Here is a 19,031-nt window from a genome sequence, read left to right on the forward strand (position 1 = left end):
ATAAAAAGATCCAAAGATCAGCATTTATCTGAAATAAAAAGCTTTTGTAACATTATACACTATACCATTCAAAAGCTTGGAGTCCGTATTTTTATTTTTATTATTTTTTTGGAAAGTTTTATTTAGCAAGGATGCTTTAAATTGATCAAAAGATGATAAAGACATTTATAATGTTACAAAAGATTTATATTTCAGATCAATGCTATTCTTCTGAACTTTCTATTCATCAAAGAAACCTGAAAAAATTATACTCCGCTGTTTTCAACATAATAATAATAATAAATGTTTCTCCAGCAGCAAATCATATTAGAATGATTTCTGAAGGATCACGTGACACTGAAGACTGGAGTAATGATGCTGAAAATTCAGCTTTGATCACAGCAATAAATTACATTTCAAATTTTAAATAGTAAAAATATTTCACAATATTAGTTTTTACTGTATTTTGGATCAAATAAATGCAGCCTTTGAGAGCAGAAGAGACTTCCTTAAAAAAGAACATTTAAAAATCATACTGTTCAAAAACTTTTGACTGCTAGTGTAGTATAGACAAACTGATTTTCAAATTGTATTTCGCCATATTTTCGAAACAATTCATTCGTATTTTTAGCGCCTCATCAGCGCCCTCTGTCGGTCGTGTCGCTGTTACTGCAGTGAGAGTCGCTGAACTGTAAGCTTGCGTGGCTTTGTGCCGCTCGTGTTTATCTATTTCAGGAAGAGCAGAGGAAACTCGAGCCCAGCACACTCTGACATGTGAGGCAGAGCATTGACCCGCGGCAGTCTGAGCTCTGTCGGGCTCTTTCGGGCTTTTAAAGCGCCAGTCCGACTGAATTTCCGCATGAGCTCGAGCGCTGGAAGAGAAAGAAGATGATGCTGCGGATCAGAGAGCAGGTCTGTGCTCACCTGATACACACACCTCACCTGTGCTCACCTGATACACACACCTCACCTGTGCTCAGATCTCACGAACGCATGGCTTTGAACACATGCGTTACTTCCACAAGGATCTGTTCTCCACAAGGATCTGTCCTAGGTCCTCTGTTATTTTCAATATACATGTTGCCCCTTGGTAATATTATGTAAAGTTGCTTTGCAACGATTTGTATCGTGAAAAGCACTGTACAAATAAACTTGAATTGAATTTAATGCATCAAAGATGCATTAAAGCACGAACAGCATGCTACATTTTGTGCACGTTCTGCCAAGGTTCTCTCAAAGTTATGAACAGACGTTCTTCCAGTAATGTTAATAGAATCAGTTTGTTCAGAGTTAGGATGTCTGGTCTTTAATAACGTCCTCAAAACGTTAGCACAAAAACGTTTTTATGCATAGTTCATGGAACATTTTATTTTTGAAAGTTTTAGTCGGACGTTCATCTAGCGTTTTTTTTTTTCCAGAGCATTAATGTTCCCATAATGTTTGCAAAATGATAAAATGGAATGTTCCCTCAACGTGCGCATAACCAAAAAAAAAAAAAGTTTTAAAAACATTTGAATAAATTTTGAACGTTCAGAAAACATATTCAGAAATAACGTTTTCATAGCTTAATGGGAATGTTAGCAAAACTTTATTAGAATATTTTTTGTTAGTTAGGTTGTTGCATTAATTCTGCTTATTTTAAGTGTTTATTTTGTCGTTTACTGAGCATTTATTTATTTATGTGCTTTATCATAAGGACACTTAGTAAAAGTATTTGTGTATGTAAGTGTGTGTGTGTATTTAGATGTATACATTTTAGCTTTCATTTTTTATGAATGTACTGCATACGAAAAAAGCATCTATATTTTGTGACTGGTTGCCATTTCATGATTTAAAAAAATAATAATTTTTGATATTTAAGGGTCCTTATTTATTTATTTAAATTCCCCTTTTAATGCATTTCAGAAGAAAAGAGTCTCTTTTAATGTTTGGCATTTTAAAGCCAAGCTGTTCTGCATCTGATTGACAGATTCGGTGGCGTTATTGTCATTAAATAAGCTCTGCTTTGTAAAACATGAGGAATTTATGATTGACGTATATAGGAATTTTAACAGTAGTCTTATTTAATGGAGCAGCTTCCCTCATGTGATGCAACTAAACCTGCATTTAGAAAACACTTTTCCACTTTCTCTGTTTTAGGCTGTTAGTCTTGGTTGAGAGGAGAAGATCGAGACCAAACAAAAGCATTAATGTGAAACCAATTAAAACTGAATGACTTTTGATTGATTTGTGAGATTCTGGAGCCGTATATGAATAACATGAGGCTGATGTTAGACGGTCTGTGGAGGGCAGAAGTGGCTTTCAGATACAGCAGCCGCAGTCTTTCTTTGAATGCTGGTTGAAAAGCGGACAAGGAAAGAATGAGGACTGAAATAGCAGCTGGAGACCTGCTGAAAGAATGACATGGGCTTGAACTTAACTGGACTACATTGGTCTGAAGGTATCAGAGACTTCAGTGTGAATGTCAGTAAAACCTGTCCACGTCAAATTTCAAACATTTAAAATAAAATAAATAAATAACAGCAAGAAAGACTGTTTTAATCTATTTGATCTGTTTTACTTTTACTGTAAAAAAGTACTTGTAATGCAATGATTTAATGATAATTTATTAAATAAAATCAGTATGAATTATATTCAGTACAACAGATACTACCATGATTTAGAATTACTTTAAAATTTATTTTTAAATAAATAATTTCCGATTACAAATACAAGAATTTTTATGTAAACGTGCTTCACTGGCATGAAAATGTAACAAAATAAATAATAATAAATTAAAATAAAAATCATAAAATTTTTTCCATATGCAGCTTCAATTCTTAAATTAATAAATAAATAAAAATGTTTTGCAAAGTCTAGTTAGACATTGTTTTTTATGCAATTAATCTAATTTTCCAGTCAAATTCTTCTTATTATAATACATTTGCATGTTTTACTTGAACATATTGAAAATGCATTTAATGATATTGTAATGATATTTATTTAATGATAAATTAAAATCCGAAAGAAATTAAATTCAGTACAACAAATACCACCATGATGTATACTTACTTTAAAAAGTTTATTATATATAAACTTTTTCCAATTATAATATAAATTGTGAATTGGATGTAAATGTGCTTAAATGAGTCCTGAAAATGTCTATATATATATATATATATATATATATATATATATATACAATCTTCATTTACCATGCAAAATTATTTTATTATTTCTTTTTTGATTTTGAGGTGAAATATGACCTTCGTGTTCTTGAGATTCACCCAAAAAATGTTACCCTGCAGCTTCTGCTTGTTTATAATAATTGCAAATCTTAAAAAAAAATCATAATTGACTATATTTTGTACATTACTATATTGTACTTCACTATATTTTGTATTTTGTACAAGCTTTTCTCAGATTTTACTCACTTCTGGGAACAATTTTGTCCCTATAGTAAAAAAAACCAAACAAACACAGTGACCTTGTTCGTAGTCCTGACAAAGAATAATATGATCTGTTCCTGCCTGTGTTTGTCCCATCAGCTCTGTCTCTGTGCTTCATATTTCACTGCTGTCGGAAGCTCGCTGTCTCATTACAAAACACCCCTCACTCTCTCTCTCTCTCTCGCTGCAGTAGGGTTGGTGTGTTGTTGCGGTGGGGGTTGGATCTGTGTGTATGTGTGTAAAGTGCAGGTTTCAGCAGGCTGGAGCTCACACACCATTGTCCTCTCAGATCACACAGAGTGTGTATGAGTGTGAGTGTGTGTGTATGAGGACGCTGCATCTTCTCACTGCAGCACTGCTGATGTTCCCGCTCTGAGGAATTCCCTGTTCCAGGATTGTGTGTGTTTGGAGGGATTTAACGCTCGGATATTGATGGCACCGGAGCTGAATGTCACGGACTGATCGGCCGTACAGAATAACGCTTGGTGTTTTTTGTGAAAGCACCTCTCGTGTGTGTGTGTGTGTGTGTGTGTGTCTGTGTGTGTTGGAGAAGCAGGCATGCGGTCGGAGCGCATGAGTCGTGTGTGTATCGTGGTCCTGGAGGAGGTGGAAGACGACGATCCCTCCCCTCTGCATTCCAAAGCCACCCCGGACCACATTTCCCAGAATTCCTCTCAGGACGAGAAGGTGAGGTGGCTGATTTGACTGCAGGTGGATGATAATGGGGTGTTTGTTGTGTGTGTATGAAGCAGCGGTGAACTTCAAAAGAGAGCGAGAAGAAAGTCAAACAGTTGCTTTAGTAGCTGCATGTTGTGATCTGTCCCCGTTATTATCTGAAGACAGATACAGACACGTTCATCCGTCTCTGTCAGATCTGATTGGGGTTTCCAGGTGGGGTCCAAAAATTCCCCTAGGAAACCCTGGATCATGTGACTAGGAGTGAGTTGTGGACCTTGGACCTGGATGGAAATGCAGCTGTCAGACGCAAATGTCAGCATGCATTAGGACACGCTTCACACGCAGCGCACGTCCATTTTTGCTTTCAAAATACACTGGCTTTTATAAAAATATAACTTTTTTTTTTTTTTTACTTGACGTGGTGTGAGATGCATCGCAGAGGCCAAAGATGTCCATCAACAACTGCTAAATATAATCCAATAATGTATTCTGTGTGAACAGACCATTAGGCCAGAAACGCACTTTATACAAGTACAAATGCAGACATGAACAAACCTCATGTACTCTTTACTATTTGTTTGATTCATATGAAAATATGTTTAATGAAGTGAGATAACATTTTAAAGCCTCTTGTAAATTGTTTTTGTTGTCTGTTTTTTTCTAATATTTTATTTATTTTTTAAATCAAAGATAAATTGTAAAAACCTTTTGTAAATTGTTTTATTTGTTTAATTTTATCTAAACTTATTTTTTATGTATTTCTTATTTTATATTATGTATTTCTTATTTTATATTTTTTCAAAGATACATTTTAAAAACTTTTTGTAAATGTTTATTTCTTATTGAATTTTCTCATTTTCTCATTCATTAATTCATATTTTTTTTAGTTTTTTCATTCTAGTTTTTTCTTAATTTTTTGTAAATTCTTTGTTGTTGAATTTTATGTAATTATTTTAGGTTTTTAATTTTTTTATTTTAGTTAATTAAATAGTTATATTTAATATTTATTTAATAAATTAAATAATTTATTTTAGACATGTTTTATCAAAGCTAAACTTTATCTATCTATCTATCTATCTATCTATCGCTAAATTTTAGCCTGTTGTACAGTTACCTTCATATGTCTGAGCCATTATTCAGGGAGTTAAAACATATATGTTGTCGTTCCGTCTTGACTACAAAAGAAAAAGAGGAACACATTTTTATGCTAATGCTCATAATACTGCATGTTTTTGTGTTGCATTGTGAATTGTTCTCACACATTTCAAACTAAGTGTTGGTGCTCTTGATCAGTGAGAACAGCAGGCGTTTGAATGGAAACTGTTAAAAAATTAGCTGGATAATCATCAGTTTAGTGGATGAACCGGATGGGCAGGTTTCAGTTCTGTGGATTTTGCCAGCTGGTTTTGTTCTTTAATAGTTAAAAGCATTCTTTGAAGATCAGTCTAAGTGCTTCTGACTGGTTTCAGTCCGTTTTCAGGAGCTTCAGGCTAACGTTTTTGCTGTTATAACAGACCACATTTCCTTAAACAGAGGAAAGCTGCATTCTTTCTTTTACGACGTTCCTCCTGTCTTTCGTTCTCACGTCTGCTTTCAGCTGCTGCATCATGTGTTTGTGAGGTGAATCCACATAAAGACTGCAGCAGGTGTGTGTGTGTGTGTGTGTGTGTGTGTTTACGAGTACATTCAGTAATTGTCAGCTCCTCTCTACTCTCTTCCCTCTCAGATAAAAAGGTACAAAAGCTGTCACTGGGGAAGTACCCTTTCAAAAGGCTCTAATTTGTATACTTTAGGTACAAATCTGTACCTTTTAGTTCTGAAATGCACCTTTTAGTGGTAAATGATTTGACTTGACGCATGTACAAATAGTTTTTATCCAAGAGCAGTAGCTCCTCTATTTTATTGTATTTTTTTTGTATTTTAATGATATGCTGCAGACTGGATTGTGCCACTGAGAATTTAATTGGAACTCTGTTACAATGACAATAAAGTTAAGTAAATAAGGTCTAAAAATGTACCTTTTTAAAAAGCTTTTGCACCTGGTTTTTTTTTTCTGAGAGAGATGCATAAGTTGCGCTTTCAATCATTTCCTGTAATGACGCCTGAGAGGAGGGCGTGGCTGGTGGGCGGAGCTGGGCGCGGCCGGACAGGGCGGGGCTTTAGTGTAGCCTGTCCTTATTTGGAATAACCTTGAATAATATATTTAATGCATGTTCTTATTGGGTTTGTTTAAGTATGATTTAAGTATTAATTATATACTATTATATAGGTTTGATTAATACCTTGTTAGCTTTTATTTTAATATTTTCACTTAATTTTTTGTCATTTTTGTTAATTTTTGTTTCTTTTAAATATTTTTTTTATTTTAGCTATAGTTCAGTTTAAGTTTTTATTTATTTCCAGTTAATAATTTTAGCTCTTCAACTTAAACTTATTTCAGTTAACTGCAAAGGCAACAATTCTTCTTTTTTTTTTTTTTGAGAAAAATGTTTGTTTTATTTCAGATTAATTTAAACTGGCAGTAACGTTTTAATAGTTTTAGATTCTGTTTTAGTTAACGATAATAACCCTGCTTCAACGGATTCACAGCTTGTAAGCTGTCAACACATGACAAAATATTGTCACGTATTGCAGTTATGCATGATATACCAGTATCAGCCAATATCAGTGTTTAGTTAAATTAATACAGAGCAGATAATGCGCAGTGTCCTTTCATTCATTTGTTTGTTTCCTACAGTATTTTTTTCTATGGCAGGTTTTTAGGCATTTTTTAAAATGCATCTTTTGTACTCCATGTTATGACGTATTGATTAGGATTTGACTTGAAGCATGTACAATTCTAGATTCTTATAGAGTGGGAAATGTTTTTTTTTATATTAATTATTTATTACAAATTTATAAAAAAAAAAAAACATATCTATATATCTCAACATATTAACCCATCCCTAATAGGAGAAATACAGAATTAATTAAATAAATAAATACATAAACAAATAACCATTTGCACTTACAATCTAGAATTTATACTTGCTTTGCATGCATAACTTCATCACTCATCATTCTCATTATCAGTGACAATGTAGACATAATTATTAATGCATTAGTGCATCCTCAATATATTCCTTTGACCTGGTTGGAAATCTTCAATTGCTCAGTAAAAACGGTTAATTTGATTCAGTCCCTATTTTGTTTAAAGTAACTGAGTGCAGACAGTTTCACTCCTGCGAGTCTCATCTCTCCTGATTCTCACAAATGTTGTTAGAACAGATTTCATACACTATTAAATACTTTTATTTCATGCTGCACATCAATGAGTTTCTCTTTGGCGTGCTGATGAATCAACGGTTTCTTGTTTTCGTCTGTCTATAATAAACCGCTTGACGTCTGATTCTCAGAATGTCGCTTAAACACAGTTTCATTCATTTAGGTTCTTTTCATCTTCACATTCATCTTCAACATTTAACACAGCCTGTTGTTCAAGACGAGCTTGTCATAATTTAAGTTTTGATTGATATCAGACGTGCTGGTTTGTCTTTCTGAGTTAAAGAAGATCTTCAGTATTGTTTTTAAGCATCTCTTTCATTTCTCCACAGCCCTCTCTGATTAAAGCCATATTTAACGGCGACGCAGATGAAGTTCGCTCTCTCATATTCAAGAAAGAAGACGTCAATGTACAGGTGAATGTCCATTACTTGCAAAAACACAAGCTATCCTTTGTAATTCTCTGAAAGTGGTAATTTTTCAGTTTTTATTGCATCTGGCTGGGTTTTGAGACCAGATGATTGATTTCTCACTGATGGATGATCTTGGAAACCCTTCTGAAATGGACTCAGTGGCAGTTTTTTGTACATTATTTCTCTTAGTTTCATAATGGATCTTCATCCGAGAGGTTAATAGGCTGTCACGAGCCCGCATTTGGACTGAAGAGAGTTTATTTTACTGCTCACTGTTTACTGAGGAGGCTGTTTTCATTGCCAATGCCTGGAGAGACGCCCGTTCCACTGCCAGCCAATCACTGATGGCCTGTCGGGTCACGTGACTCTGTGTGGCTTGGCCTCCTGGTTTCCATTCTCATTCCAGACCAGATGGAAGACAGAAGCCTGCAGGGTGGCATGACACTGAAGAATGAATGATAGCCGCTCTTTCGTAATTGCCTTTATTGATGAAAATGTCGAACGAGACATTCGCTTTCCTCATGCATCTGGAGGCATGGTTAAAGCTACAGTATAGGTGATCGCAGAAGATCCCGGGAACCTGAAACAGAGAAACGTGCGTGTGTCTCATGTTTCTGCATGCCGTCTCTAGAGATCTCACACACGCTTACAAATGCATCACTGTGTGCCATGCGCAAGAATACAGTGTGTGCATCATATAACACACACCCTGCTGACACCGCACATGCATCAAACACTTCCAAATGGAGTAAAACTCATGCAAATCAGAGGTGAATCGCAAAAAAAACACCAGCTTCACTCTGTTTTGAGCAGAAATGAGATTGGATGCAGTATTTCTAGAGTATTTGATTGGCTGATGATACATGGGGCAACTTTTTGAGCGATGTTGCTTGGGCACTTTCCCATTGAGAATGGGTAACAAATTTCTATCTGGATACTTTAGATCGGTCGTGGGCCCTGTGTCTCACCTGGTTGCTCAAAAAGTTTCCCTCTGTATCATCAGCCTCTTGCACCAATCAGCAATAGATTTGTTTAAAGAAATTAATACTTTTATTATGCAACGATGCATTAAATTGATCAAAAGTGACAGTAAAGACATTTATAATGTTGCAGAAGATTTCTATTATAAATAAATGCTGTTCTTTTAAACTTTTTATTCATCAAGTAATCCTGGTTTCCTCAAAAATATTGGGCAGCACAACTGTTTTCAACACTGATAATAATCAGAAATGTTTCTTGAGCAGCAAATCAGCATATTAGAATGATTTCTGAAGATCATGTGACACTGAAGACTGGAGGAATGATGCTGAAAATTCAGCTTTGATCACAGCAATAAATTACATTTTAATATATATTCGCATAGAAGATGGTTATTTTGAATTATAATAATATTTCATAATTGTATTTTTGATTAAATAAATGCAGGCTAGGTAAGCTAAAGACTTCTTTCAAAAACATTTGAACGCCCCTAAACTTTTAAAAAGCGATTGTATTTGCTGAAATAGTGAAAATAACTGGTTTTAAACATGATTTGTCATTAATTGGTGCATGTTTGTGAATCCTCAGGACTGTGAGAAGAGAACGCCGCTTCACGCTGCTGCTTACCTGGGCGACGCTGAGATCATAGAGCTGCTCGTCCTGTCAGGTATGAAGGGTCATTTACACCCCAAACACTCCAAATGAGCTGTGAGAACCCAAACCTCCAGTGTGGTGACTGAAATATCAGCCAGATTTATTAATCGATCTAAATTATGATGTAATCTGGGTTGGTGGATAAATCTACACTACCATTCAAAAGTTTGGAGTCGGTAAGATTTTTGGAATGTTTTTTAAAGAAGTCAATTCTGCTCACCAAGGCTGCATTTATTTGATACAGTAATATTATGAAATATTATTACTATTTAGAATATCTGTTTTCCGTGTGAATATATTGTAAAATATAATTTATTCCTGTGATGTGCAGCTGAATTTTCAGCATCATTCCTCCAGTCTTCAGTGTCACATGATCTTCAGAAATCATTCTAATATGCTGATTTGCTGCTCGAGAAACATTTCTGATTATTATCAATGTTGAAAACAGTTGTGCTGCTTCATATTTTTATGGAAACTGTGATACATTTTATTTTTCAGGATTCTTTGATGAATTGAAAGTTCAAAAGAACAGCATCTTTTGTAACATTGTAAATGTCTTTACTGTCACTTTTGACCAATTTAATGCATCCTTGCTGAATAAAAGTAGTAATTTCTTAAAAACAAATTATACTGACCCCAAACTTTTGAACGATAGTGCACAGCACTGGAACATCTATTTATTGTGTTTTCATCTAAACAAAATATATCAATAATTTAAATGCAATGGTTTCTATTGCATTTAAATGATTGATATATTTTGTTACATAGCAACACCTTAGCAACCACTAACAACAACACTGACATTGTGTATATAAAATATGTAACAGAAGTGAGTTATATTGCAAATGATCTTTGAAAACTCATATTTGTTGAGCACTACACCAGTGACACACTGACAAAAGGCACACACATGTGACGTCCTGAAAGGGCCGTATGTAGGTGTGTAAAGGAGGAGTTGTTGTCATTTATGACAGAGGAAAAGTAACAGGTGCTGCTGTATTTTAAGCCACAGATGTGATTACAGAGCGTTTTGGGGGTTTATTTTGAACTGGCTTACAGGAAGCTCCACAGATCCTGCTTCAGCTGTGACATTATAAGTGTAATTCAGTCATGCATACCCTCTCTCTCTCTCTCTCTCTCTCTCTCTCTCTCTCTCAGGGGCGAGAGTGAATGCCAAAGATAATAAATGGCTCACTCCTCTTCATCGGGCCGTAGCGTCCTGTAGTGAGGTACGACACATCCTCCAGCGTCGGAAAAACAAATATAAACAAATGAAATGGCTTTCAAGCTCATTAATGTGATTGTGTGTTCAGGAAGCAGTCCAGGTGCTGTTGAAACACTCGGCGGATGTGAATGCGCGGGATAAGAACTGGCAGACGCCACTGCACGTGGCCGCGTCCCATAAAGCCGTGCGCTGCGCCGAGGCGTTAGTCCCGTTGTTAAGCAACGTCAACGTGTCGGACCGCGCCGGACGTACGGCTCTACACCACGCGGCCTTCAGCGGACACCTGGAGGTCAGACGCTCAGTTTTCCACTGTCTGCAGATCAGCAGATGCACAATATCTGCCCGTCCAAAATGTGACACGTTTGCATAGTATCCTGTTTGTCATAGAGTTTATGAGACCTGTTTACACCAGGAATGAAATGAAAAGCAAAATAAATGGCAGATAAAAGACCCGTTCACACCTAGAGCGAAATGAGAAACTCTGGTTGTGCTTTAATGCAAAATACAGAAAGCTATGTGATATAAATTTCATTCACATTAATAGTCATAGGGCCAGATTTACTAAACAGGGCAAATTACCGCGAGAGTGCAATTCCAAAAAAGTGCTAATGGGAGTGGAAATTTCTGCGGGTGATTTACTGACAATGCACAAGTTAAAGAACACAGACGCAGCCACACTGTAAAACATTATTGTGATTTTAACAGTAAAAGACTGTAACAATGCTACAGTAAAAACCTGTTAACTGGTTAACAGTAAGTTTCCATACTATATTCGGTGAATAAATGTAATTACATTTAATGTAATTTTACAGTAAAATACTGTAAAAAATTCATAAAAAGTCATTGTATAATTCATAAAAAGTCATTGTATAATTTACAGTGAAAAAACGTAAATTGACACTCCCAGAATTCCCTGCATGACACTTCATATTTGATGTTTTTTTGTTGAATTAACATGTTTTTTCTTATCATTTGTGTACATTAGGGTTTAATCTTACATCTAATGTTGTTAAATTAATGTTTATTGCATTATTTCAGTATCATGATGATGGGGTTTAGTGTTTGTGTGAATGACACTGTGCCCTCAGCTCGTAGAAAAGCTGTTTGTGATGAGCTTTGGTTCATCGTGTGACTTTCTCATCACCATCAGTTTTTGGTGGTTATCAGTGCATTACAGTGGTTCAAAACAGATGTTAACACTTCAATATGTTGGTTTATTAACATTACATCAGTTAATGAAATACAATATTTTATTGTGAATTTAAGTTAAGTCTGTAAAACCTAAAATGTTGCTACCATATTTTTTACGGTGAAGTTCTGGCAACCACAGCTGCCGGTATTTTACCGTAAATGTCACAGATTGTTTTTTACAGTGTACATTTATAATCTCAGTTAGCGTGTGATTCATTTTGATACTCTCCTCCCAGAAATTTTGCGTTTGAAAGGGAAACTCCTACAAATGCATATTCAATAAGGTCAGGCGCAAAAATAACTGTGAAATGCGAATTCTTCACTGCGCGTCTTTAGTAAATCCTGACAGTATTTTAATTTTAACGCCAAAAGACGGTTTGTGCTGGCACAAACTGTTAGTAAATCTGGCCTATAGTGAGAAACAGTCCAAAACCACTAGTTTGCATTTTCTAATAAATGTACAAATTACACTACTGTTCAAACTTTTCTTTTTTTTTTTTAAGACATTAATACTGTTATCCAGCAAAGACGCATTAAATTGCTCAAAAGTGACAGTAAAGATATTTATAATGTTGCAAAAGATTTCTATTTCAAATAAACGCTGTTCTTTTGAACTTTCTATTCATCTGTGAATCCTGAAAAATGAAATGAATCATGGTTTCCACAAAAATATGAAGCAGCACAACTGTTTTCAACACTGATAATAATCAGAAATGTTTCTTGAGCAGCAAATCAGCATATTAGAATGATTTCTGAAGATCATGTGACACTGAAGATTGGAGTAATGATGCTGGAAATACAGCTTTGAACACAGGAATAAATTACATTTTAACAGATATTCACATAGAAAACAGTTATCTTAAATTGTAATAATATTTCACAAAATTACTGTTTTTACTGTATTTTTGATCAAATAAATGCAGCCTTAGTGAGCAGAAGAGACTTCATTCAAAAACATTAAAATATCTTACCAACCCCAAATTTTTAAATGATAGTGTACGTTTATATTTGAACTCTCCAAACAAACAGAAACCATCTTAAAAGTCATGTGATCCACATCTAGTTGACACGTCCTTAAAGCATTTTTAGTTGTAGAACTAATAGGTTAGTTGGAACAACCTTTGCTTGCCATATCACTTCTGTTTGCTCTACTTGTTCGCTGTGTCTTTCATATCTTCTTCTTTCTGCTTGGAAATCAACAAATCCAACAGATTGAGGTCTGTCTAGAATGCTGCTGGCAGATACATGACCCAAAAGCTGATATATTATTGATCAGTGAGGTGTTTTTTATCTAGCACACGAGGGAAAAAAGACCAGCTCTCCAAGCAAAGTCAAATAACAATAAATAACAAAGATTGCTTAAAATACAGTATGCTAGATAAGCCTTGTTGTGTATTTTTAATCAGTTTAAGCCGTCTTGCAGTCCTGTTGAAAGTGTGCTGAGGTCCTCTAGACTAGATCTAAATAAATAAAACATCTAGTTTAGCATTCTTTGGTTTCTGTGTCATTGCAGATGGTTCAGTTGCTGGTGTCCAGAGGTGCAAACATTAATGCATTTGATAAGAAGGACAGACGAGCCGTTCACTGGGCCGCATACATGGGTAAGACGTCAACATTACCATCAGGACGAACAGAAAACGTTTCTATTAGCCTCAGATCAGTGTAGAGCAGACGGGTGCCTTCAAACGCACTCACTGTCTCTGTCTGTCTCAGGTCATCTGGAGGTGATGAAGTTGCTGGTGTCTCATGGCGCTGAGGTTTGCTGTAAGGATAAGAAATCCTACAGTCCTCTTCACGCCGCTGCCTCCAGTGGAATGATCAACGTCGTCAAATACCTGCTCAATCTGGGCGTTGATGTAAGTAAGCCCCGCCCACACCGTGCATACAGCTCCGCCCCTTGGTCGCCACGTGAACCATGATTGATTTATATAGAGAGCAGATGCTGTACGTTACCTGCTGATGCCCCGATCTCATTTGATTACTTCATTGACTTTACAAAATCACAATATGTCAATGTTTTTTAAATTGTATAATTTGATATGTAATGTATAGCCAAATCTACAAAAGTTTAAATTAATATCCCAACACACATGCAAACATTCATAGAATATTGTTATACCCCATTTTTCTTTAATTATAAAATAATTTAAATCATATTGTTCAGGATGTATGTTTATCATTAATATTTTATACATCAAACAGAAAGATGCTATATTATATTGTATCAATTATGTTATGTTATGTTATATATCCAGGACTATATTAAATATATTATACTGTATTATTGGCTTTGAAGAACTGCTTATGACTGTATTTACATAATTAATAATTAATCAACATTTAATAATCTACACCAAGGCATTTATTTGATCAAAATTAAACCGTAAAACTGTGAAATATTATTGCAATTTAAAAGAACTGTTTTCTATTTGAATATACTTTAATCTGTAATTTATTGCTGTGATCAAAGCTGAATTTTCAGCATCATTACTCCAGTCTTCAGTGTCACATGATCCTTCAGCAGCTTTTATTAAATATTATTATATTGTATTATTGGCATTGAAAAACGGTGTAATTATGGCTGTATTCACATGGCTTAGATTGAATTTGACATGACATCATAATTACTAAAATCCGTACTGTACACAGTCAGCTGAACAAAAAATAAGAGCCATTAACCACATGTCTCTGTCTTCAGATTAAGGAGCCGAACGCGTATGGAAACTCTGCTCTGCACCTGGCGTGTTTTAACGGGCAGGACGTGGTGGTGAATGAGCTGATCGAAGCAGGCGCTGATGTCAATCAGGTGAATGAGAAGGGCTTCTCCCCGCTGCACTTCACCGCCGCGTCCCGCCAGGGGGCGCTCTGTCTCGAGCTGCTCATCGCCAACGGAGCCAACATCAACAGCAAGGTCAAAACACACACCACCTCTCGTCTTCTACATTACAATATGTCAGTTAATGACTTTAAAGTGCCCCTGTTATGCCATTTTTAAGGTTGCTAATATTGTTTTATGAGTCTCCTAAAACCGGTTTACATGCATGCAAGGTCAAAAAACACATTAGTTTTCTCAAAAAATAGATTTAATTTTACCTCATTTCTAAATGATTCGTAAACGACTCGTGCGAAGCAGTTCAAAGAATCAGTCTCTCTAAACCCCTCCTTTCCGTGAGCCCTCACTGCTGTGATTGGTCAGATGATTGGTCCTTTGTGATTGGTCCAGAGCCGCAGAGAGCTTGGCTCTGGATTGGTCTACCGCATACAGCACGTGTCAGAAACGAAACGCCCATTGCCATGACCGAATGTAACAGCCCTGGAGACTTGTCAATACATAGAAAAGATGGTTTTGATTGAACCTTACCAATTTGAGCCGGAGTCTGATGATGAAAAGGTAGAACTGGCTGATCGACAAGAGACTGATTCGCAAGCACGACTGGAGCAGGACGTTTCTCAGTGGGAAGTGTCAAGTGTTAACAAGTTTGTGGTAATTATAAGATGTGATAAAACAAATTTACTCTCACAGCGTAGGATACAGCGTCTTCTCGACATGATGTTAACCACACGGAAATTTTATCAAATTTTCATTTTTGGGTGAACTATCCCTTTAACAGAATAAGATTCGAATTCCTGACAACTCGTTTAGGCAATTGCGAGGCGACTCTTTTTTTTGATAGACAATAACTTTGTCTATCAATTTATCGTGCACCGTCGGCTTCACAACTTTGCAGATAGTTTATGTTCACATACAGCTATATGACACACTGCATGAAAGGTAATATTCGAAAAGGCATAATAGGGGCACTTTAAATTGTATTATGTATAGCCAAAGCTGCAAATGTTTAAATTAAATGCCTTACACAAGTTACTACACACAAACATTCATAAAATTCAGATTATAGCTTGTTATAGCTTGTCTTTCTTAAATTATAATTATAATTAAGAATTTGAATCATATATGACCAGTTGTAAAAAAAAAATTTTTTTTTTTAAAGTTTATATTATTATTATTTATTTGTGTTATTATTTTAGTTATCCAACTTTTTATAATATAATATCCAGCAGACTATATTAAATATATTGTCCTGTATTATTGCCATTGAAGAACTGTTTAATTATGTACATTATCTGCGTTATTAATTATTAATCTTCTCCAAGGCTGCATTTATTTGATCAAAAATATAGTAGAAACTGTAATATTGTGAAATATTATTACAGTTTAAAATCAATGTTTTCGGTTTCAATAAACAGTATTGCATCAACCGCAACATCACTGACTTTTCTGATATTTTTTTAAAATTATTTTTTGATAGACAGTTTTTATTACTTCAGTTTAACATGAACATGTCTTTGTAAACTTTAAATTAAAATTTTAAAAAATGGCTCATGAGTGCAGAGCAAAATGAGAAAGTCTGGTTGTTTACATACAATACAAATTACAGAAAGCCACCTGATAATATAAATTTCACTGATGTTAATACTGTGATACCGTCCAAAACAACTAGTTAAATCTTATATTTAGCATTTTTCTAACAATTTTATAAATTGCATTACTGTTCAAAATTTTGGGGTTAGTAAGACTTTTTTTCTTTTTTAAAGATATTATTTATTACAACAAATACTGATAAATTGAACATTCACTTCAGTGGGATGAGAGACTGGACGCTTTCAACTGATTTCCTATTGAACTGTCAGCAACTGAACTGCAGTGCTTAAACTATTTCAAACATAGTCGATTAAGCTCCAAACTCGATCATAATGCACAATGTTTCCATCTGACATGTATTTTGAGCTGCAGCTCGTCATATTAATGGAGTGTTTTCACTATTAGCTCACCTGAATATGTTCTAGATTTGTGTTGGATGTTATCTTTGGAATGGAAATACTGATATTTTATTTGTAAACATCATACTTTTCCCGCTTATTTCATTTAATGTCATAAACTAGCGAGCTAAGCCAGTAGTAGTGCCGACAGTGTCGTGTAAAACATGACTGAATTCACAACAGCTATTTTAGATTGTAATAATATTTCACAGTTTTTACTGTGGTTTTGATCAAATCAATGCAGTCTTGGTGAGCAGAAGAGACTTCTTTCAATAGCTGTACGTGTTCATCCCTTGTCCAGAGTAAAGATGGTAAAACTCCTCTCCACATGGTAGCCATTCACGGGCGATACTCCAGATCGCAGGCCATCATTCAGAACGGTAAGTGTGTTATTCCGTCTGTTTCTTGTTGGTCTTCCTCTCCTGTTTCTCCTCATCCTCTCTTTCCTCATCTGTAGGCGCAGAGATCGACAGCGAGGATGAGAACGGAAACTCTCCGCTTCATATAGCGGCTCGTTATGGTCACGAGCTGCTCATCAACACTCTCATAACCAACGGTGCGGACACGGCAAAGTGAGTGATAGGACGTGTGTTTACAGTTACGCATAATTCATGAGCTCGTGCTGATCATGTGACTGTGACTCCGCCTCTGTAGGCGGGGCATCCACGGAATGTTCCCGCTGCATCTGGCGGCGCTGAGCGGATTTTCAGACTGCTGCCGGAAACTGCTCTTCTCAGGTGAATCACATTAATCGTGAAGATTTATGGTGTTCATAACAGCAGTTAAAATTGATTTCTGTGCATGAAACTTATTTTTCCCTCTCTCAGGGAAGTGCCTTGGGCTTTTAACTGGTCTTGCTAATGGATATCTGTTGGTTCAGGTTTTGACGTCGACACGCCGGATGACTTTGGCAGGACGTGTTTGCATGCGGCCGCTGCAGGAGGGTGAGTCACAGCGCTGCTGCTCTCTGATTGGCTCATCAGCGCCCCCTGTGGCCTGGATGATCTGTTGTCCTGATCACGTGACCATCTCTCCTTCTTTTCTTCAGGAATCTGGAGTGTTTAAATCTGTTGCTCAACACGGGTGCGGACTTTAATAGGAAAGACAGATTTGGGAGGTGAGTTACAGAATAGATCATCAAAGCTAAATTAACTTCAAAATCAAAATATACTCTACCGTTCTAATGTTTGGTGTTGGTACGATTTTTTAAATGTTTTTGAATGAAGTCTCTTGTGCTCACCAAGGCTGCATTTATTTGATCAGAAATACAGTAAAAAATAGTAAAATTGTAAAAATGTGATATAATTTAAAATAACTGTATTCTATGTGAATATATAGTAAAATGTAATTTATTGCTGTGATCAAAGCTGAATTTTCAGCATCATAACTCCAGTCTTCAGTGTCACATGATCTTCAGAAATCATTCTAATATGCTGATTTGCTGCTCAAGAAACATTTCTGATTATTATTGATGTTGAAAACATTTGTGCTGCCCAATATTTTTGTGGAAACTGTGATACTTTAGATTTTTAAAACAAATTCTCATTAATGTTATGTGTCTACATATTTTACTTTTTGATACTGTTATAAATAGTAAAATATTATAAAAAATATTGTGCACACAATATTTATTAACAGGGTGTCCGTGGGGTCTTAAAAAGTATTAAAAGTTGATAGATCAATTTAGAGAAAATTAAGGCCCTTAAAAAGTATTAAAAAGTCTTAAATGCCATTTTCCAAGGTATTACATTTTGCATCATCTTTTCATTATGTATATTTGTCGAATAGTGGGGTTCTGTGTATTTTATTTATGTAATTCCGACAGATTTGACGTCATCTGTTACGGCGCTCACTGACTGACTGCGCCGCTGCGTGATAGCGCGGGACTTTTTACTTGATCCCGCTCTCGCTGAATTTCTGACCATTACCGCACGCTCCCATCCGCTCCCGCGATTTTTGAATCCGCTCCCACAAACATTCTAATATTGTATAGAATTTTCGCGCATCAGGGCGCCGCTATCAATATGTGGGGTATTTAAATCCCCTTTGAATGAGCGCTCGCAGTCGTAATTCACTTTCGATTTTGCGATCGCGCGCGCACTGTGTAAAGGGAGCACATCCTACGATAAAAGATACTATTTGTCAATGCACTCGGGATCTGTTGAGAAGCAAATCCTCCAACATCTTGTCAGTTATCTCTCCTTACTTTTGACCCGTGATTAGTCAAATCTGCAGCTCGTGTTGGATGCAGGGTTGTTGTTGTTTTTTTCCAACGAAATTGGACCGCTTAAACTGTTGTCATGGGTTGATTTTCCCCAGTAGGTTAAAGGTTTGAAATATTGCATAAATTACATTTGGTTGAAATGCTTGTACTGAAACATTTTGCATTCTACCTGTAATAAA

At 35.7% G+C, this 19,031-nt stretch overlaps 1 protein-coding gene across 2 annotated transcripts in view; it reads left to right on the forward strand.

Annotated features, from left to right (window-relative positions):
* Positions 1–831: 831 nt before the first annotated feature.
* Positions 832–19,031, forward strand: part of LOC107732459 (serine/threonine-protein phosphatase 6 regulatory ankyrin repeat subunit A-like) — a 45,106-nt gene continuing 26,906 nt past the window's right edge. Inside the window, exons 1-13 of one of the 2 annotated variants that reach the window (XM_016543797.1) lie at positions 832–891; positions 7,679–7,762; positions 9,326–9,404; positions 10,550–10,620; positions 10,705–10,905; positions 13,321–13,408; positions 13,521–13,663; positions 14,506–14,718; positions 16,930–17,008; positions 17,086–17,200; positions 17,283–17,365; positions 17,509–17,572; positions 17,677–17,745. In XM_016543797.1, coding sequence (XP_016399283.1) covers positions 868–891; positions 7,679–7,762; positions 9,326–9,404; positions 10,550–10,620; positions 10,705–10,905; positions 13,321–13,408; positions 13,521–13,663; positions 14,506–14,718; positions 16,930–17,008; positions 17,086–17,200; positions 17,283–17,365; positions 17,509–17,572; positions 17,677–17,745 — 1,313 coding nt within the window. In that variant the 5' untranslated portion in view covers positions 832–867. Of the gene's footprint in view, positions 892–3,293; positions 4,095–7,678; positions 7,763–9,325; positions 9,405–10,549; positions 10,621–10,704; positions 10,906–13,320; positions 13,409–13,520; positions 13,664–14,505; positions 14,719–16,929; positions 17,009–17,085; positions 17,201–17,282; positions 17,366–17,508; positions 17,573–17,676; positions 17,746–19,031 lie in introns of those variants that run through there. The other variant, XM_016543796.1, reaches the window with a different exon arrangement.

The sequence above is a fragment of the Sinocyclocheilus rhinocerous genome, unplaced genomic scaffold (genome assembly GCF_001515625.1).
Source record: "Sinocyclocheilus rhinocerous isolate Xijiao unplaced genomic scaffold, SAMN03320098_v1.1 scaffold3476, whole genome shotgun sequence".
Taxonomy (NCBI): domain Eukaryota; kingdom Metazoa; phylum Chordata; class Actinopteri; order Cypriniformes; family Cyprinidae; genus Sinocyclocheilus; species Sinocyclocheilus rhinocerous.